General features: G+C 34.9%; 1 protein-coding gene across 3 annotated transcripts in view; it reads right to left on the reverse strand.

Moving 5' to 3' along the window:
- The window catches only part of SCYL2 (SCY1 like pseudokinase 2), a 61,866-nt gene that overhangs the window by 3,945 nt on the left and 34,849 nt on the right, over positions 1–23,072 (reverse strand). For 2 of the 3 annotated variants that reach the window (XM_031939587.1, XM_031939588.1), the window contains exons 3-17: positions 21,421–21,578; positions 15,079–15,223; positions 13,443–13,592; positions 12,233–12,454; positions 11,731–11,847; positions 11,101–11,226; positions 9,954–10,130; positions 9,659–9,670; positions 9,432–9,554; positions 7,549–7,662; positions 6,309–6,441; positions 4,399–4,517; positions 1,924–2,024; positions 628–694; positions 391–483 (exon numbers count right to left, since the gene is read on the reverse strand). In XM_031939587.1, coding sequence (XP_031795447.1) covers positions 391–483; positions 628–694; positions 1,924–2,024; positions 4,399–4,517; positions 6,309–6,441; positions 7,549–7,662; positions 9,432–9,554; positions 9,659–9,670; positions 9,954–10,130; positions 11,101–11,226; positions 11,731–11,847; positions 12,233–12,454; positions 13,443–13,592; positions 15,079–15,223; positions 21,421–21,578 — 1,857 coding nt within the window. The remainder of the gene's footprint in view (positions 1–390; positions 484–627; positions 695–1,923; positions 2,025–4,398; positions 4,518–6,308; positions 6,442–7,548; positions 7,663–9,431; positions 9,555–9,658; positions 9,671–9,953; positions 10,131–11,100; positions 11,227–11,730; positions 11,848–12,232; positions 12,455–13,442; positions 13,593–15,078; positions 15,224–21,420; positions 21,579–23,072) is intronic. The other variant, XM_031939589.1, reaches the window with a different exon arrangement.

The raw sequence follows: 23,072 nt of genomic DNA on the forward strand, positions 1-23,072 counted from the left end.
ACTGACAACTTCTAATAGTAAAGCTTAACATTTTTTCTAAAGCAAATTAAATACTAATGATATAAAATTTTAAGAAAGAAAGCTCAGAGAAAACTTTAAAGTGAGGGAAATAGATCAACACCAATTACCACTGTTTAATAACTGAATCTGAGGGTCTCAGAGATATATTTTAGCAGTTATTTATTTTATAATACATTGAACATGCAGTTTCATTCTATCCACACATGTAGATTCAACAAAATTCATTTACTTCATGATTCTCAGAATGCATTAACATTTAAAGTGTTTTCCTGGCAAAATTTTATCACATTCAAATGTCCTAAAAGGAAAAAAAAAAAGGGGGGGGGGGAAGAATAAAATAATTGAAAAAAAAAAAAAAGAACAACTTACTCTTTTCTGCATATTTTGTATCCCATTCTCTTTATTGTCTGATCCACTACCAGTTAGAAGGTCTGTTCCAATATTATTAAAGACCTTGTCAATCTGTTGAAATTGAAAATTACTTGGTTAAAAAGACACATAAATGCATTAATGTCATTATTTTCCCCATAAAACCTAAAAGTATAGAATTCCATTTTCAAGCACTCTATTAAAAAAAAAATTGAAGAAACGTCAAAACTCTCTTACCTGACTACCAGCAGTAGGAATTTTTGTCTCTTCAGAAGCATTCATTTGATTAGTGATATCCAAAGATCTGCAAGGTCAAGCCCAATTATTGCCAAGTGAGGGAGCAAAAAAGGAACATGCATATCCCCAGTACTCAGAATAGAATGTGACCCACAGCCAGTGCTTAATAAATGTTTTGTGGCTGCCTGGAGGCACTCATGCTGTCAGGTTCCTCACTCCCATGCTGACTGAACAAACCTCTAACACATACTGACATCCTGGGGTGGTGGACACCTCATCTGATGGGCCAGATGGAGGTCCAGAACTAGATGAAAGTACAGTTGGGTGGAGAGGTGGGAACGGTTGGGCAAGGAGATAGAATAAAACACACAAAAGGTAACTCCAAGAGTTCCCTTAGGGAGGACACAAAACAAAAATAAGAATGTTGCAATTTAAGCATCCAAATATGTAGAACAGACAGCAAATACAATCAAAGGGCTGGCTAAAGGAGGTAATCATGAAAAATTCATGAAGAGGATCAGATTCAAGCAATGATCTTACTATGTGAAGGAACTTCTAATTCAATTCTCTTTAATACCTCTCAGAAACAGTCAATGTTTGGCTTTTAAAAAGTAGATTCTGCTACAATTTAGATGGGCAGGTAATGAGTCTCCCTGGCACTTCTTCCCCTAGGCAGGGCACTGTCTAGAGAAGGAGCATCATTCCTCATCAAGGGACTGCAACAGTCCCTGAAGCAGAGGCATCAAACATGGGGCCCACAGCACTCCTGAGGGCTCCCCAAACCAGATTAAAATGTTACTAGAAAATATTTAATAAATAAAAATAGAATTCAGCCAAAAATACTACTACAAATAGATAAGTAGTTTCCTAAGTCACCATGGGGTCTGCACAGATGCATTTTTATTTCCACTGGATAGAGGATCAAACTAACTCATAACTACTCCAAAAGCAGAATAAAGAATCTATTTTGTTTTTGAATGCTGTTCACATCCCTAGTGGCCTCATTATACATATGGGTTAATACATATTTGTGATGCTAAGCACTGTTGATGGGAGAATTTCTCTGGGATGTTACACAAGAAAGCCACTCTTCCTACTAAATTAATGTGCTCGTTTTTAAACAATCTCCTCTTTTAATCTAATCTTAAAGCTAATCTAAATTGAAAGGAAGAGCAAAATACTTGACCTGTGATTACATTAAAACCCAAATGTTTTCCAGATAACTGATATCAGCCAAGTTGGGGAAAACTGACTATTCTCACAACTGAAACACCTGAATTCCAGAAGGTGACTCACTTTTGCTGTTCTTGCATTATGTGCAGTTGCTCCAGTTTGGTTTTATGTTCCACTTCCAATCTATGAAGCATTTCTTTGATGACCGAAATAAAAGAACTGAACTAAAATTAAAAATTAGACAAGATTACAATTTTGAAAACTGGTAGTAAATAAAATAAAGCAATCAGTTATCAAAATATTATTTATAGTTACTTCAGCAAATTTTGCTATACACTGGCATTGGAGATTGGGATGTACCTCTGTTACATGCTCTATAAAGCAGGCCTTTAAAAAACATCATCAGGCTCTTAATCCCTATTTTTCCATTTAACTACCTCAGGGAGTGTGGCCAAGTGACTTTAGTTTGATCATCTGTAAAATGAGAAACTTAGATTGAGGAACTTTTTCAGACTCCCTTCTAGTTCTAACCTACCACCTCATAACTTTCTAGATGAAATCTGAATTTGGACTTTTATATCCCAAAGTGTCTTGAAGCTGGCTATCATTGGGGATTTTATTTATATGGCTACTCCGAATTTATGATTTATAGATTTTCAGGCAAACACCCACATCAATTCAAACATTTGGAAACATCCACTTTTTAAAATTGACACATTCTATTTAGACACAAGAGCCTGAAATTCTAGGAAACCTGATTAAAATCACCTAGAGCTAAGAAACTGAAGGAAAAGTAAGCCATGGTTTCCCTGAGGGTTTTTAGAACAAACACTGCAACTGCTGTTTCCATCTTTATGGGGATCAAGAATTGAATGCTCAGGGTGGGAGTGGGATAGGGAAATGCTACCTCTTCTTCCTCAAGAGTCTTGCTCCATAACTTCTAGCTTCATACTGACATTTTTGGTCTCAGGAACAGGGCTAAGGGCTTTCTACTAGCACCACAAGGGAAAGCTATGGAGACAAGACTTAAATTGATAGCTGTTTGTTTCTATCTGTTTCAATTCAATATAAACTAGGACTGCCCAGACCATAAATTCTGCTCTTTTACTTTCAAGGATTCAAGTTTCTATTTGTGTCTTCTCCCGACTAGGCAAAGCTTTCATGTTTCACACATTTTGCTCTCCATTTCTACAAAAACAAGGCCTGATCAGGAATGGAATCATCTTGTGAGGATGGATGGGCTCAGATTTCAGTCTTCTCTCAAGTAACTTAGCTTAACAGTGGAGACAACATGTCCAGAGCTACCTCCAGGCAGACACAGAAAAACCAGATGGAACTAGGGGAAGGCCCTGCCTCTATCTAGCAATTTAAGGCTTGCAAAGCATTGTATACATGCTTCTTTCACTGGATCCTGACATCCATCTGGGGAGGCAGGTACTATTATAAAAGTCCATTTTACAGATGAGCAAGCTGAGACTAAGTGCAGCAAAAAGAAGTGACACTCAGGTCTTCCAAACAATAAGAGCAGCACTTTCACCTAGCACATTTACATCTATGTCCCCAGCAGGTGGCACAGCTTCTTGCATGTAGTAACCCCTTAATAAAACACCTTTTGAGTTGAAAAGACCTTCAACTGAAAGTCTGCTACCTTGAGGACACACATTTTACAGAATCAGAGCACAACTTAGAAAAGGACCTATGGGACCTTCTACTTTTAACTCTGCACTCTATAGGTCAGGCCAGAGAGAAAAGACACAAAATCCATTAGTGGCCAAGAGAGCAGGGCCAAGAATTTGGCTGTGAGCCCTTGCCTGTTATAGGCAGTATCTCAATGGCCTCCCACTTCTGATCTAGTCTGGGCACTGCTGCCATGAATGCATGAAGGACTGGCCAGCTTGGCCGGCCTAGGAGAAACAAGGCTCACCACCACCCCTGTACCCAAAGGAAGGGCTCAGTGGGGACTGATCACCTCCTAATAACGAAGTCCAGCAGCCTGGATTTATACCATACTCTCTACTTTTCTCCATCATTCCAAGCAGGCCACCATCTTTTCTCTTCCTGCCGCTCTGAATGTGGCCACATCCACCCAGTTTAAGCTCTCCTTCCCCAAGCAAAGGATGCCCAGGACCAATTTTCTGAAGCATGACTCAGAATTCTGGGATATTAGAGACTAAGCAGACCGCCCTCACCCCCACATCACACAAGGAGCTGCTCAGTGGTAGCTTTCTATTATCTGCCCAGTCAATTTAAAACGCCTCAGGCTGGCAATATGAAGTCCATGGCCAGCTAGCTCCAATCACTTTTGATCATCATGTCCTATGCTGCAAACCAACCAATGGGATCACCCCATTTCTGGACACGTCTAACTTTTCTGCCACTCCTCCCCCCCACTTGTCAACATCCTAGTTCTCCTTTCTGTTTGCCATGTCTCCAGGAAGCCTTCCCCGGCTGCCCTGCCAAACGAGGCCCTCTCTTCTCAGAAGAATCGCTCTGAGCCATTTCCTTGCCTTTCTATTTCCCATCCACTAGAGAATCTCGGGGCTTCACAGAACAGAAATTCACTACAAGAAGAATAAAACCCACCAACAACAGACTCACCTGATTGAAATTAAGATTATTTTCAATACTCAGAGGAATCAAATGAGGCAACACTTTCCCAGCAAGCTGCTCCTTGGTGATTCCCAACTTCTTATGAGTAAAAGTACATTTGTAAATACCTAATATAAAATGATTAAGAGAAACTATTCTTGAATCACGTATCAATAAAAGAGAATTCCCACCCCCCCCAAAAAAAAAATTCCCACAGCTCTCAAAAGCTGTGCTTTAGAGTAGAAATGGGGACCCCAAATTATACTGAAGTCTGCTGACAGTTTCCTGTGTATTATTCCGACTTGGTCAGGGAAGTTCAATCCTAGCTATTTGCAAACTAATGCCCTTGCCTGTAGGCAAGCATAAATTCTCTGCATCCCTTTATCCTTATAGTTAAGTGCATAGTTCAAAACAATTTCATATAGAATATCTGGGCATATCAAAAATCAACAGCATTTCCCAAACACAGCAGCGGTCACATAACACAATAGTTTTCCAAGTGCTACTATAATTTACCCATCAAATGCTGAAATGTTATGCTTAAAAGCAGCATGGCTCTTAGAGGTTCTTAATCAGCTTTTATCATTGACTGTCATTTACCATTGACAGATTACAGCAACTCAAAGGCTTTGGTCTTTGCAGAGTCTCAGTCTATACTTCTTTTCTTAGAGAACTAGTTCTCTCTCTCTCTGAAGATTTGGTTATCAATTTAAAGTTTCAAGCAGTTCTCTCACCCAAGTTCCAGTCTAGAAATTCTAAGTATCAACATACACAGCCAATGGGAGGTACATCTCTAGCTCTCCCACCTAAAAACCTTGGGAAACATTTTTGTCTTTTTCCCTCTTCTTTGCCCATGAGAACTAGTTACCTCCTGCTGTTTATTGTTCTTTTGAGTTCATCCCTGCTATATTTCAGTAGTCCCTCAATACCACCATTTTGGTACTAACACTTCACCCACAGATTACTTATCCTAATTACGGCTCCACAACCTAATTACTTAAAACAGCTTTAAATCATTTGCCTTTTGGGGAAAAAAAAAAAAAGCATGCAGCTCTTCAAAGTGGATTTCTTCTAATCCAGTTCTTCAAAGTCTTCCAGGAAGGACTGTGTCCTTGCCCTCTTACCCCCTTCCCTCTCTCTACTCCACCTCAAAATTCAGCTCTATCTACCAAAGAGGCAGGATGGAAAGGGCAGTAGACTTAGAGAGAAAGTGGAGCTGAGTCTGATCTCTGACCCTGCAGAAATCACTTCTCTCTGGGCCTCAGAAGGACTGGCCTGGATGTCTCCCAGGTCCCTTCCCACTGCAGAAGCAGTGATGATGATGATGAGCACATAGAAGCAAGCTTCACTCCATCTCAGGTGCCCTTCTTCATCACCCATGCATATCCAGCATGTGTCACAGCTTCCCTAAGATGCCCTTCCCCATTACTATAGTCATCATCCATCTTCTTTCTCTTGTTCTTTGGTGACCCAGAGAATGCAACTTTTTGTAACAAAACATCTAACATGAGGCTATGTTGTTTTTTTAAGTAAATCTTCATCCCAAGAAGGGAGCTTTATGAAGACAGCCCAGTCTCTTACTATTATTATATTCCTCGTCTCTCTAAACAACACAAGTGTGCAAATTAACATCTATAGAGTAAAACCACTTTATTTAGTTTTGTGAGACTAAAATCGTGCCAACAATAGTCTGCTGAATTCACACTAATGATCACAGCACATGATGAAATTAAACATACTGTCAGTTGACATTACTGAAGAGCAAATGCAAAAGGAGTGATTCAATTAAATTAGCTAGAGAAGATAAAGAAAAGTGAAGATTGTGCAATAATTCTAAAGGTGAGATTTGATTTGTAATGGTTATTTAAGCTATAAATTTGATGAAGTAGCATAAAATAAAATTTAAAAATTTCAGCTACCTAAAATTCCCATGAGGACTGCAGGTTCCTTGGATGGAATTTGTTGTAGAAAGGGCAGAATGTCATCAAGTACAAACCATTTATCCATGTATTCCAAAATCTTTCCTAAGCACACTAATGAATTTACACGAACCTATTAAAAAGGCAAACTGTTAGTAAATTAATATTCTTTGTGGACAAGAATTAAATATTTTTATAAGTCCTAAGTTTTAAACAATAAAAACACAATTTTTCAATGTTTAAAAGACCAAAATAGTATTACTTTGAAACAAAAAAACCAGGTAAAACATGCTTTAAGTTTTGAAATCTGCTTCTATATGAATAAAAGATTAGGCAATTTTTTTCTAAAAAATTAACACAAAATTAAAAGGAAAAGTTTTAGGTCACTAGGTGGCCCATTGAGTAGAGCACCTGGCCTGGAAAAGAGAAGACCTGAGTTCAAATTCTGTCCCCAAGTCCCTTAACTTCTGTTTTCCTCAATCTTCACATCTACAAAATGAAGGTTAATAACAGTACCCACCTCCCAAAAATGTGATAAGATTCAAATGAGACAAGAATTATAAAGTACTTAGCATAGTGTCTGGCACATAGTGAATACAACATAAATGCTAGTAATTATTATGATGATTAATTATATTTTATTATTTACATTAATATGTAAAAAGACAAATACAGAATTCCAGTACTTTCCACAGATTTAAATGCAATGTCTAGTGATTTTTAAAGTTATAAATACTATTTTCTAACTTTTGCTAATGCCTGATTCCCCCAACTCATTGAGTCCTATAAATGATGATAAAAGTTGTATATTCATTTCTTTAGTTGACCTTTAGGAGCCATGACCATAAAAGTTATTTTTAAAAATCTTTAAAAAAAAAAAAAGCATTAAAAGTGGAGAGTTCTATCTTAAAAAACAGGCTCTCAGGGGCAGCCAGGTGGTGCAGTGGATAGAGCACCAGCCCTGAAGTCAGGAAGACCTGAGTTCAAATCTGGCCTCAGACACTAAACACTTCCTAGCTGTGTGACCTTGGGCAAGTCACTTAACCCCAAATGCCTCATTGCAAAAACAGAAATCAAAAATACAAAACAAAAAAACAAACAAACAAGAAAAAAAAAAGCAGGGTCTCATAAGAATGCTTTGACACAAACTGTCCAGGAGAGATGATATAAGGAAAAATGATAGAAACATAAGAAAGAAAGAAATATCAGGCAAACATGTAAAAATTTAACATTTACTTACAGCAAGGGAAGATGTTTGTAAACATGCATTTTTAATTCTTGGTATCAAAGAATTTTTCATGGATGGATAGTCTATAAGGTTTGCAAAAGTTGGAATGATGTTCAGGCAAAGTTCCTATGAAGGAAAAAAAGATCTGTGTATCAATCTCATAAGAAGAAAAATAATTTAAAGCATTTCAATATACATCAATATAATCATAGTCATAAGAATGACTACAATTCACACATCCATTAAACCATCCAATGCTCACAATACCCCAAATTAAGTCAGATCTTAAACCTGTTTCTTATAGGCAAGAAAACCAAATTTAAAAGAGATGAAGCAGAACGTATAGAAGCCAAGTCTGACTTCAATCTGGCTACTCTCACACCTTTCAATCCTTTAATATTGATTTTTAACAATAAAAAGCTTTATTATTCCTCATGTTGAGAGAAAAGAGGTCAAAATTTTATCAAGACTTCCTGGAAATTAGTTTTTATATTTAAGAATTAAAAAGAATACTATGGGAAATACCAAATCTGAAGCCAATGGAATGTATCTTATTTAGTTTAATCACGAGAATACCCAGAAACTAGTCTTTAATTGCTTTTGGCTTCCTTAGGAAGGGCAATAGAATGAAGCAAGAAGAAAGGAAACAGCAAGAACCAGAGGGCCAGTTTCTATAATATTCTCCTTCTCTACTCTATATGCTTCACTTCACTAAAAACACATTCTTATCCGAGAGGACAAAATAATGTCCTCAAAACCATTTCAGATCTATAACAGCTTCATCTTTTAAGCCTGATTATATTTCTAAATCCTTTCCAAGACAGGATCTCAGAACTTCAGAATAGAAAGAAAGCTCTGTGGCCCTTTAAGCCCAAGTCAAAAGTTGAAAGAAGTTCCCTCTACAAACTGTCTTGATACATTGTCCCTGTGCTGCTGTCTGAAGAAATCCAGTGACAAAAACCTGATTGCCAGGCAGTTCATTTCCGTCTCTGCTCTCAGGGGCCAGCTTCTTCCACTTAACTCTTTCCCAAACTGAAAACACCTTCCACCATATCCTCTCTGACTTCCCTCTTCTCAGCTTCCCCAGCTCTTTACACTCATCCTCAGATGACATGAATTCAAAGTCCTGCATCATCTTGGGCTGCTTGCCTCTGAACTCTGTCACTCATCAATAAATATCTTAAATGGCTACTAGGGCTAAAGACAACATCCCAGGAGTATGACCAGTGCAGACAACAGAGAAACTTTTCTCATTCCTGAAAGCTGTGCCTCACTTAACAGGCCTATTCTTTTTTTAGCACTACATTTTGGTTCAAACTTTTTGGAAATAATTGTCATATCATGTGACCTCCTATATGATTCTATGCACTCTTGTGATTTATTAAATGTAGATAAAGTTGGGGAAAACATCCTCACTTTTTTCTTCTAAGTTCAACCACCAAGCACAGTCAGGTCTTTGTATTAAGCAGGTCTTTCAAAATGATATTGATCCTGTGGTTAAATTATCTGCTTAACAGAACTACTTAAGTAAATATTAGAAAGAAGAGTTTCAAGAGCTTTTCAATAGAACAAATCACCTTGAAATTGCCAGAAAATATATTTAACATACAATATTCATTAGCAGTTATAATATGAGCTGAGTCCAATGTTCTGATTCCAAATCAAGAGGAGGGTAATATAGTATTTGGAGCTCTTTGAAAATAGTTAGCAAATCCTACTCTGATGCAACTTGTATGAATTTAATATTGCCCCCAAAGAGGTAGCAATCAAAATGGTCTAAGTGGAAGAAGAATAAATGTTTCAAGCAATTTTTCTTCAAAAAAGCAAAACTTATTTCCTATATTTCTTTTGCTTCAAGAGCCAAACTTCTTAAATTGTCCTGTCAGCAGTCTTACCTGGATTTGAATGGAAGGGGCTTCTAAGGCTCTATATACCATTGGAAGAACACTGTTTTTTATTTCATCCGGAGGTGTTTTGGTTAGCAATAAATCCATTTTTTGCAGGAAAATTAACAAAATCTGTTTTTGAAAGAGTAAACCAAACAAAAAGTTTGAAGGTTACCAAGAAACACAAGGATTCTAAATAACCCAACAGGTGAAATAGCTTAAAAAGAGTAACTCACCATGTTGCTGGCCTGAAGGCATGAAAGACAAAAAATACAACCAACTCAAGCCTGATTGCATTACATGAGAACATGCCCAGTCTCATCCTACAATGCAATCTATGTTTAAGGATAATGAAAAAGCCTCCTATTTCCTAACTGATAAATCTATCTCACTATCTTAACCCACTATTTTCTTTGATGCCTGAAGGAACTAGTTTCTCTGTTCCAACTGGCTGACCATGTATACAAGTCTACAAAGTAGTTACCAAAACTGAACCTAATACACAAAAACACTCCACACACATATACACACCTGGATAGGCTCCTGCTGCTTAAAGACAGGTCCCAGTTCTGGCAGAATTAACTTGACATATTCTTCTTTGGTGCATTCCTCGGCAATTAAAAGAACATTGGGCAAAACGAATGGTACCATATCAGGGTTTACAAATTCTGAGGTTAAGCAAGGCAAAATTCTTTGTACTATCACACGCTGCAAGGGGGGGAAAAAGCACATGAATGGCATAAGAGGAATATATATATTTTCCTATGTCTAGTATGAACATTTTTTTAAAAATAAATTGGATATATCCTATAGGCTTTGCAGTGACCACAGATTCCTAATAGTCATGCCAACAGAGCATAACCTCTTGAGCAGGCCTGATACCATATAGGGAAAAAACTCTACAATGTGAGGACCAGTATCCCTAGGTAAGAGTAGAGACACTGACTCACAACATAACTAGGTGTCAAGGGATAAATCAACTCATAAAACTGTCCTCTATGATAAGACTGTGAAGGCTCCAACAAATTCAAGCCAGAAGAGACCTGAGAAATCATTTAGGCCAAGTTCTGCATTTTACAAATGAGGAAAATGAGGGTCAGGTAAGAAAACTGACTTGTATAGGTATAATAAAGACTTTTAAGGAGCACAGCCCAAATTAAAGCCCAGCTCCCCCCGTACCAGAGCTACAGTTCTTCCCAGTACACATTTATATAGGAACCTGTCCTCCCAGACAGAAAATAACCTCCTTGAGGGCAAGGAGCCTAAGCCTCAGCAGGTCCTTAATAAACATCCAGTTATGATTGGCCCAATCAACAAAACATTTACTGACTAGTAAGAACATTAACTTTTAGGCCACAAGGATTCATTCACTAAAAATTTCTATTTAGGGCAAAAATTCTAACAATACTGACCATTCATTTAAATTTTCTATCCCCGCAAGAAACCTTTCCCTGGTGTGACCAATCCAAAGCCCATTTCCATCTTCAAGGAATCTCCTGCCAGACTAAGTCTCCTAGGTGGTTTTAGGGTTAAAGTTGAGACAGTCCTCAAGAAGCCTAAGCTTACAAACAGAAGCCTCATTTCTCTGGGACAACCACTAGGTTAAATTAGCAATTAGTTTAAGATTTTTAAATCTAGGTCACAGTAAAAAACTGAAGAAAAAAAATAACAAACAAACCTTAGGTAGTTTGGGCAAAACTTTTGGGAGTCCTTTGAAAAATTGTGATTTCTGAAGATTATCTCTTTGGAATAAGGAATCAAAATATTGTAGAGTGACTGCACCAACATCATCAAAGAAAGGAATCTAAACAAAAGAGAGCAGGTGACAATCAGAACTTAGTGGTGAATTGAATTTTTTCTGTTATAACCAAGACCCAGAGACAATGAATGACTCATCTAATGCCAAAGAGATGACTATAGACCTGGAAAAAATAATGAAATAATTGATAGTTCCTTTGCTTGTATTACATCCTCACTCACTGTTCAATTCTCAACACTTTAAAAAATTTTAAAGACCAGTTGTGACATTTATCATTTATTACTTCAGTAAATGAATGTGTGTGTGAGAGAGAGACAGGAGACAGAAGACAACAATCAAACTTATAAGGATAGTATTCATTTGAAGAATTAGTTTCACCAGCAAAGTTATACAGATATGAAAAGTTTTTATTGTTTCAGTCTGCACGAAGAACACAAGATGTTCTTCAGACACATAAAAGTATCATCTATAAATAAAATGCTGATTATAAATGCTACATAGCAAAATAACTGAAAATAAAGGCTTCATCCAACTGAGACATACACTTACCTTTGTCATTTGATCTGCATCTGGCCTGACAGTCGGAGTTACATTTAAAAGTAATTTCACATGTTCCCGGACTTCCTCAGGTATATTCTGAAGAGAACTGGATCCTAGACGACTTAGCTAGTCAAAAAAAGATTAAAAACCAACTCATTATTTTCAGATAACCCTTTTAAAAATTATTAAAAGCCAATCAAAATATCATTCTACTAAATATACTAAGATCATACAACTAATCCAATGCTACTAAAAAAAAAAAATCACAAATCTTCTTATAAAGATCTTATGTATTCTGAAGATACTTTTTAATAAAGCATTGCAAAGTTAAATTTCAAGTCGCCACAACAAAGCGACTTGTTACTCATCATGTTACATTTACAAAACTAATTCAAATCTGATTTACATACAATTTTAAAATGCAATACTATAATCTTATTCCATTTTAGATAATTTGCCTTCAAAACAGCTCAGAAATTAAAATATATGGCAGCTACAGTAAAGGAAATACCTGATCTAGTTGCCTACTGAAGCTCTTATAGATGTCTTGCTTGTTGACTTCAAAGATAGGTTTTCCTTTATTAAAAACAGCATACACAACAGCTCCTAAAGAGTACATATCACTTGCTGTCTCACAGCTCACAGAAAGTATGTATTCAGGAGCCAAATATTCAGGATTTGGTAGGCATAATGAAGGCAAATTTGGATCCCACTCTTTGCAAGGAAACTTAGGCTATGAAAAAAAGGAGGGAAGGAGAAAAGTATATGCATTAAGAACTTCAAATTAATATTTAAGCTTAAGCAAACAAGTTATTCCCAAACTCAAAATCAACCATACAAACTGGTGTGACGCCACCGCTTCCTTTTCCTCTCCTTCTTGTAAGCTCTAACAAAATAATCAGTAAAATAAGACTAGGGCACGAAAGAATGTTAATAATATTCATGAGGCTACTGAAATTGACTTTTCAAATGCAAATTTATAACATTATAATTAATAGTAAGGATTGGAATATTTTCTGACAAGTACTCAAAGTTTTATAGAGTAGAAGACTCAAGATTGCAGATGTTCCTATATACATTATAATACAGACTGAACTTTTTGAACAGGGTTTATTTTTAAAAGTTCATTATTATATGAATTGAAGCATAGCATACGTAAAATTATGGGTTACACTACTTACAGTAAATATCTGTTACAACATGCAGTTCAAAACAGACATTTATGTACACATTTGTCAAAAGTTAAAAAAAAAGAATCAATTTCTACTGAGTTATGTAACTTGTTTTCTAACAATAACAGATTTACATATAACATTGAGAAGTAATTGTGTGTGAGAGACAGATGTGAAATCTAGAAGCTGCAGAAGTATCTTATTTTGATAAGGCTAGCTTTAGGACCAAAGGCCAGTAATCTCTCTTAGGCTCAATGACTTCATCTCTACAATGGGAATACCAATAGAACCTGCCACAAAGGACTGTTGTGAAGATCACAGAAGATTTTGCTCTGTAGTGTGCTTTGCACACTTGAAGGCAATTCACAGGTAACAATCACCATCATTATTACAGTCAGGCTATTTTCTGAAAACAGATTTCGTAACTTGAGCACTTTTATTACTACTTACACTTGTATTATTACTCTGAAAGGTTTCCAAAGAGAATATATTTCTAATTTAATAATTAAGGTATTTTTCTGTTTTTTACATAGGAAAAAAAATCATTACCTCTTGTTCAGAAGGATTCGTTGATGGTATACAAAAATCAAAGCCCATTATTTTCCAGGCTCCTGTTTTATTCAATATTATATTTTCTGGAGTAAGGTTTCCATGAACCATTTTCACACTACTATGTAAAAATGACAATCCTTCAGACACCTGTAAATGGAAAAAGGCTTATTTCTTGCTAATAATACTTAAATTTAAACAAGTTTTAAAAAGTTATCATTTATAGTAAAACTTGATGACTTTTATTATCAGAAATCCTTAGATTTAATATTATTTATTTAATGTTTAAATACTTAACATTTAATTTTTGTTATTTTTAATATTTAATATTAAGAAAAACCATACTAGCCACTCTCAAAACAAATACTTTAAAATATTTTTCTATAAATGCTAGTAAAGAAAAAATAAAGAAAATTTAGATGATTATTAATAACCTCCTCTAAAATTTTACTACTTGAATTTTACTACATGCTTTATGACATCCTACATGGAATTTAACAATTAATCTTGTACATATTCACCTTTTAAACATTAAATTTAGAATAAACTAACTTTACACTAAATTAGTATCTTCAACAGTTTTAATATTTATATCCAAGATTACTATTAAATTTATGAAAAACCAATAAAAACGGCTGGTCTGTTTGTTAAAAATGAAATAAACTATTGTGTCTATCTCAAATTCTCTTCTCAAATTTTTTCATTGTGGAATATAAAAATAACAAAAAAAAATTACATTTCTGAAACATTTTTTGAAATGTTTTTTCAACACAGAAATAATTTCCAAGTACCTCAGGTTTGCACAGATTATATTTATTTTTCTTAATCAAGACAGAAATTACATAAACACCAGTTTCAAAGACACTTCATAAGCCCCCCAAAAATGATTTTCTGAATGATATCAAGATCATAATATTTGAGGCAACTGGGTAACACAGTGGAGAGAGCAGAGGCCCCAGAGTCATTAGAATCTGAGTTCAATTTAACCTCAGACACTTGGCATTTATTAGCTGTGTGGCTCTGGCAAGTCACTTAATACCACTGACTTTTCAAAAACGAAACAAAAAACCCCTCACAAAACAAAAGAAACCTCAAAGATCACACTCCTTAAGAAAGACTACTCAAAGTTATGCTGTGGCAATATAATAAAAATGACACTATTACCTAAGTTAATCTATTTACTTAAGTATGATATCAAGGTATTAAAGGATTACTTTACATAGCTAAGAAAAAAAATAACAAAACCTATATGAAGGAAGAGTCTTCCCTATTGTCTGTGTTATTCACAAGAACTCAAATTTAAAATAGTTTAATGAAGAATACTTCTGTGTATATTCATATATATTTCTGTGTATGTATATGTATATTCATATATATTTCTGTGTATGTATATGTATATATATATATATATATATAAGAATTTTGTAAAGTAAAAAACACTACACAAATGTAAAATATTATTGCATGAAAGCTAAAGCTTAAGGTAAGGATGAAATTTCAAAATTAAAGTTAAAAACAAGTCAATATTAATATATAAAGGGAAATATACATAAATTAGTCTCATTGATAACATTGTTTTTAAAGTTAGTTTATGCATTTCTTTAAAAAAAAAAATCCAAGAGAGATATGCACATACCTGAAGCAATCCATATTTTGTTTCTACATCATAAAGTTTATAATCTTTAATGTCAGGAGACCCTGAGGAAGGTAGATTTTCCCAATTCCCAAGAACATTGGCTAAACTTGCACATACTGGTTCTGTACAAAATGCCAGGCAGTCTCTATAGAAGACAAAGAAAATTATACTTACTATAACATTTTTCCCACATTTAAAATTTTTTAAATATATACAAAATATAATGGGGATACCTAGTCTATTTGTTTTATGACAAAAAAAAAAAAAAAAAAAGAACAACCATGCCATGTTAGTTTATGTTTAGTACAAATAGGATGATGTTCCTTTAGGCCAGCAGCAATATCACAGTATCATAATATATTTGTTTATGAATCAAATGTGATGGAACGAACATACATGAAATATGTTCCCAAACCCCAGAAAACCATTAGAGTAAGTTTATTAAGCCACTTTTTACAGTCATATAACATTCAAAAACTCCATGTTAATCTTAAATTTAGGTAATACAAAATAATTTTACTTACAACTTATTGCCTAGTCACTTACTGGCTCTCACTGATGAAAGCTATTCAATATACATAAAGCATCAACCACCATGTAGAAGCAATGGTACCTTTTAAAAGGTACCTTTCAAAGTCTTTCACAATTAAAAAATGTCAATAACTTAAGGATTTCATGAGTAAAGATTTGGCTTCTACCTAGACCTGCCTTGAAGTCCATGTAGTTAAAACATGTCGAGGGATAGTGGGAAGATGAGGAAGAATTCATGAAAATCCAGAATGCTACATTATGATTCACTGAAAACTCATAGTAATAACAAATCTAGGCATGAGGAAAAAAAAATATCCCCTTTTATCTGTCCAAGAGACATGCTCTTTCCCTGTGTTCCAAGTCAGTGAAATAGATGACTCCCAAATATCCAGTCTTGGTCGTTCCAGGCCACCTTACCAACTGCCTACTGAATATCTCAAACTAGATTTACCATACTTACATCAAGTTAATTCAATTTATCCAAAATAGAATTCATTTTGTTACCCTCTTAAAGACATCTCCTCCTCCAAACTGTCTGATTACTGTCAAGAGAATCACAACCTAACTATCCTCCTAGATCTCAAACTCAAATCATTCTTTTCCCCAACTCATGTCATATGTTCAATCAGTTGCCAAATAGTCTTTCTATTCCCACACCCTATCTTGTAGATGTCTCTTCCTTACCATGTATATAGCCACCACCTAGTTCAAGTCCTTATTGTCTCTCATCTGGACAACATATCTCTGCCTCAAGCCTCTTCCTATCAGACTCAAATCTCTTCACAACCCAGCTCCACTATCCCTTCTCAGTAATTTCCTATTTTTCTCCTTCTCTCACACTCTGACACAGATATACAAAAGCTTATCTGGCATTTGGCACGTAGAGCCCTTTATCCCTACCTTGGTACCTTTTCCCATAGGATGGTCTACAAAGCACTCTTGACTCAAACTCCCTGATCCCTGATTCTTTTCATTTCCTTCTGCTTGTGCACTGCAATCTACAAGTGGTCCTTTCCATGCCTCCTCCCAAAAGAGCCATATATATTCATTTTGTTCATATTCTGAATATATTTGCATATATACAGGTTATATCCTTAATACTATCTAAGATCTTTGGGAAGCGGGAATCTTTCAAGTTCATCTTTGTATTCTCAGCAGCTGATCATGGTGTCTGGCATACATATAGTTGGCACTTAACTCCTTTCTGATTGATAGAAAGCAGATGTGTACTACTGGTGTGTTACAGAACAAAAAGTCTAGATGCCAAAATTTAAACAACCTTTGTTTTTTTGAAATTGTTGATATGAAAAACTTTAAAAGGAGAGTTCTCCTTATTCTAATTATTTCTCACTTCATTTTCTCCTTTTCCTTAAATAAAGTTGGCAACTCCCCTGCTCCCATCCAAACCCCAAACACAGGTGAAAGGCAGACAGATATAAACTTCCTTCTATGTTTCCAAATACAGCCACCTATGTCAGTGACATGGCAAATATGTCTCATTACTGGAAGCCCAAGTTTGCATCTTAACTACTACCTCAACCCACACAAGACCTTTTCCTGACTTTTCAAAGGACTTTTGCATCTGGCTTACCTACTTCTTCATTTTATTAACCAATATCTTCCTGAATTACATTCATGTCTTATATTAGTGATGCTTCATCCCCTTAAATCTTAAAGCGCTTGACCTTTCTTCCCTTTAAATAAAGCCATATTTATTCCATATCATTCATACAAGCCTAAATACTGTCAACAACGGGCACTTATTCATCTCTGTGGAAGGGTGAAGGCTTGGATCTTGAATCCATTACTACTTCCCCATTGGCCAGACCCCATCTTATCTACTATGTCTCCTGTTCTTCTATCAAATCCATGCAATGTCATCTTCATGAGGTCTTGTTTCCTCATGAGTGGTGGAGGAAACAAAATAACAAACAAGGCCCTTCATAAAACTTCTATGCACTTGTCACGAAGTAGCTCTTTTATATGCACTTTAATCTGCTTCCAGGAGCATCATCAAACAAGTCACTGCCAACCTCCCTTGTTAGTTACAATGCTCTTTTCTCTTAGCAGAAAATCTAACTCCCTGCTTTTGGAGAACACTGACTCAAGGCTGCTGCAAGTCCTTTGTTTGGTGCTCATATTTAACATGAGCTATTACTGCCAATACCAGACAGTAGCCAGTTATTAATAACAACACTAAAAGTCCACATCCATATAGGGCTTGAAGGTTACAAAGCATTTCCCCTCATAACAGCCTTGGGAAGAAATTAGTACCAGTATTATTTTCCTAATTTAGAAACTGGTAGAGCAAATTAAGATGAATTTAATGATAATTAATAATTACATAAAAACAAAATTAACGATACTAACTTTTCCAACTCAGGTTCCAAAGTCAACACATAGCAAAGGTAAGCCTCTTACTCAGGTCTTCTTTCCAGGAGATGCTGCAGCTACCTTCATAAGGAGCACTGAAGAATGCTCTCCTTGCTACAACCAATCAATCAGCATGTTTTTTTCCGTTTAATGACTCATTTCAGTTTCATTCTATAGCACATTGTCATTGACTACACAATTCTTTTGCCTCTCTACTAATTCAATTTCCCAGTTCACTTAGAGAATTTAATACTTATTTAACTATATCCTACAAGTTACAAGGTACTGGGTGCTATATACTCTCTAAGAAATTCAAAGGTAAATAACAGTCCCTTGAGAAAAGTTGAAATGCGAGGGGTGATGAAACATTCACACGCAAAAATATTAAAAAGTCTTTAACTTGGGGCACAAAGAATACTATCCTAAGGCTGGAAAGATGAGGGTCTCCTCACAATTGGCACTACATGTAGAGAAATAGAACTATCTACCAAAGGCTTTGAACCAAAAAACAACACTTTTAAAACAACACTTAGTATGTTCTAATAAGATAATTATGTTGAGGATGGATTGCAGAGAGACTACAAGCTCAGCGGTCAAATCAAGTAGGTTTCTTTCTTTTCAAGTGCTTCTCTTCTTCCTCCTTTACATGCAGGCCAGGAATCATACGGTGTACTTTTTTAGAAAATGTGTCTTCTTTTCAATGATTGAATTTCACCTGTGCTTATGATTCCCAAATTCGTATCACTAGGCCCAACTTCTCATTTATACCTGCTTCTCTCCACTTGGATGTCTCGCTGTTACTTCATACTTAGCTGTCTCAATTCCACCTCCTCCTCCCTGCCACATTCCTTCAATCACCTAGACTAGAAACTTGGTAGTCTTGTCTAGCTATTTTTCATCCACTTACACTAGACAACCCTGAGCAAAACAAGAAGACTGAGGCAAGAGAAAACAAAGAATAAAACAGTCTTGTCTTGGCGGAACTAACCCCAATATCACATGGGAGGACGCAGTTGGTATATGAGAGACAATAAGGGCTGGAGAACTTCTGAGAAAAAATATGTTCTTATTAAAGATGGTGACCTTCTTCATGGAGGAGACTAGGTCTCCTTCTTTAAGCTAGTTCTAAGCCAACTTTCATAAATGACAAGATTTAGAGAAAACGAAGTCCTCCCAACTGCAAGGAACAGCTTGCCCAAAAGTGCCAAGGTAGACATGCTCACAGTATTTCTCGAAAAAGATGACTAAGACTGGACAAAGCAAAATATATACATGAAGAAAAAGTGAGGGGAACTTTGGGCCAAGATGCTTGCCTGTAAATTATGAGGCAGCCTTTCTCCCATACTCTTATTCCATTAAAAATCTAAAAATAATACCAGATCAAATAAAGATTGAGAAATTCAATAAGCAACTACATTAAGTGGCTTCACCACCCCAAAATGCAGAAAAGGTCAGCCAGAAGCTGACAGGCAACAGAAAAGAGCTTTGCCAGGACTGTCAAAGTCCACTCTCAGGCAGACAGGCAGGCTGCAATTCATTACAGGCATCAGAGACCGGTCAGTCTAAGATCTCCTTATGCTGTATCCAAGAGGCAACAATAGGCAAAGATTCAACCATAAAAAAGAAACCCAAAGCAGGGACTTTGGAAGCAACCAAACACTTCATAAGACATCTTCCTGTCTCCACTCCCCCTACTATTCCAGTCTGTCTTACAGAAAGGGAGAGGCTGGGAGAAGGGATACAACACAATCACAGTTAAGTACAGGAAGACAGTTTTAGCTTTATGTAAATTTGCATTGCACAAATTCAACTTCATGTATAGAATTCTAAAAAAAAAATTAATAATAATTCAAAAAAAAGGAGAAGAAAAAAACCAAATCCACCTATATTAATTTTACTGTGCTCCCTGTTTCTGGAGAAATAAAAATTCCATGAGTAGACTCATTTGTCACAGAGGTCCCTCAAGTAGTGTTTACTTTAAGATGGCCTACTTAGATCTCAGTAAAATCAAGATCATCTAATGACAAGAACATGAAGGTGAGATCATTAACTTATGAAGTGTGAAATAGTTCTGCAATAATCAGGAAATATAACGGGGTGTCAAGCACAAATAAAAAGACAACAGAATAGCTGTGAGGGTCCAATTGAGACTATAAGGAGCTTACAATGGACAGCATTTTGAACTTACTAGAACAGAAATTCTTAAATCTTTGTGGTCGTAGAGCCTCTAAAAGTCTAGTTAAGTTCTTTCTCCAAATATTGTTTTAAAATAATTAAAAGAAATGTCAATTTTCAGCTAGAGGTTATTGAAAACAAAGAATAGTTTTTCACCTTATACTGTAGTTACAGAGTCTTCACTAATCAATTCATGCACTCCAAATTATAAACAGACTTTTAAAGCAAAATCTAGCAGACTAAGAAAACAATAAAGAAGAGAGATTAAAAAGAGAGCAGGGTCATGTACTGGTAAAAACAAAGTTTTTATTCTAGAGTCAGATAAAGTTAGAATCAAGCTGATTAAAATAAGATATTGAAAAATCCAAGTTTTTAATCAATGTAAAGAATAGATTTAATACGTTCAAGGAAAAGGAGATGGGAGATAGGATGTTTTAATTAGAGAAGCTCCAAGTTGTAGATCAGAGAGATTTTTTTAAGAAATATGATTTTCATACCATGCTCCAGAAAACTGTTGTTCAATTATTTCATATTTCCTATTGCATATAACAAAATCCTCTTCCATTTACATACATATATATGTGACATATATATATATATATATATATATAATTACATAATATATACTCAATACAATTCTATTTTCCACGCTCTCTCTAATATAGTAAAGCTTACTGACAGTTCTATGTTGTGCATACTATTGCTATGTCCATCTATCCCTATACTCCTACTATTTCCCCTCAAAACACCTGAATACACTCTCTTTTCTTCTTCAGTCACCAAAATAATTTTCATCTTCCAAGTCCTACCTTCATCATCACCTTCAGCACATCTCTCTCTTATGCATTTGTAAAGCACTGAGTACCACCAAATTTAGTACACAAGTAATCTGCCATCTAAGGAGTTTTCTATTTATTGTCTCTTCTCTCCACACCATTTAAGGAAAAGGACTCTTTTATTTAACTTCTGTATTAACCACACTGCCTAGAACAATATTAGTTAACCCAGAAGATGCTAAATGGCTTGTTTACTGAAGTATTAAGAATAAGTCTTATTAATATCAATTCTTCCTACTATCATCAGTCTTCTCAAAGACAGATCAAGGAATTCTTCAGTTAGATCATTTAAGTTTTTTATCAATTTCCATAGTTCAATTTGTTAGAACTTCTATTTATATTATTACTTCAAATTCTGTAAATAGATTCAAAAAATAAAGTAATTTAATCACTTTATTAAATCTATTTAAGTTACATAAAAATTTACCTGGATTCTTCTAAAGGATGCTGGACAGTAAGAAGTCGAGGATGTCGAAGACGGGTTAATTGTTGAACTCCTCGTTTAAGAGAATCAATGATCTGATCTTTTTCAAACTTTTGATATTTGTCAATCTGCTTTTTATCAAAGACGAAAACAGCCACTTCCTAATAGAAAAATTATATGTAATTGATTTTATTTGAAAACACATACACAAGCAGTCTACCTTTGTGTGACAAAAGCTTATCAAACAAAAATACACTAAGAACTTACCACAGTTTTGTTAGACAATATGTGCAAGTCAAATTGAAACAAAGTATAATATTTTTCTAAAGAAGAAATCCATTTTTCTTGATTGGAGAAAAGCTAAGTTATTTGGGGAAAAAAGTCTATCTACAACATAAATCTGATTTTTAAAAAATATGAGACATAAATACCTTTCTTGGGAAACTGAATTTATGATATCAGTACTACATACAAAATGAAAGTATGTAATACACTATCTACCCTTGTGTCTATAGTAAATGTTCACTTATCTAGAAGTCAAAACGAGAAAACTCAATGCATTACCTCATAATGCTATATTATAGGTGTTCATAATGATCAAAAGATCCCTGAAGTAAATGTGAGTTAAAGAATCAATTCAGTACAAGCATCTCTTGAAACAAAATGTCTTTATATATGAATGGTCATATTATATTGTACACTGTCTCTCCTTAAACCCAATCCAAATCTATTTCAGATCAAGGCCTGGTTGGTGGTCAGTAAAAAGAACTTGTTCCCTATACTTTTTCTTTACCTTCAGTTTTCACAGCTTATCTAAAGCTGACTGCAATAAAAATCTAATATTAATTTACATACATATGTAAATGTGTGCATATATAGTACTTTTGTTATTAGTTTCCTCAAGAAAATCTGCCCTCCCCATTATATTTGTAAATCAAAAAAAAAAAAAATAGTATATCTGACAGTATATGAGTAGTTATGATACTGCTATATCATGGAACTGGAAAGCCCTAAATCTTGAAATAAAATGTAATTATAATTACCTATACTATCAGCCTCTAAGATACTTGAAAATTACTCAGAAATCACCTTCAGAACTTCATTAAAATATCCTCCCCTATTTTAATTCTATTTTCCTGAAGCATTTTAGAAATAACATGAAATCTCCATGACATTCTGGGATTAACCTGGAAAATTAATCACAATTTATAAGAATTGTTTTCTATGAAGAATTATGTTCCAAATTTCAAAACATGGCCTGACATATAAAGGAATTATTCTATTAAGGTGAAGATCTATGATTCATTATGAAATTATACAGAATTTTATAAATCTCTGACAAATGGTAATCAATATATAGGATAATTAACTCTCAGTAATTAGGGTAGTTGGTTCATCAAACCATCTCATTCCCCAAAGGTCACATGCAGACTATTAAAGAAAATACTAACTTTCTGTCTCTTTCTTTATAACATATAGCACACATTTAAAAAATAATTTATTTAAAACTAAATACAAAATAAAAAAAAGGAAAATTAAAAAATAAAACATTGTCATGTGCACAGCAGAACATTAGCAGAAATATATAATAATAAATTTCCATTTCAAGAAAGCATATATAATAGTAGAAATTATAAATAACATGAGTCTCCATC

This window comes from Sarcophilus harrisii, chromosome 5 (assembly GCF_902635505.1).
Source record: "Sarcophilus harrisii chromosome 5, mSarHar1.11, whole genome shotgun sequence".
In the NCBI taxonomy this organism is placed as follows: domain Eukaryota; kingdom Metazoa; phylum Chordata; class Mammalia; order Dasyuromorphia; family Dasyuridae; genus Sarcophilus; species Sarcophilus harrisii.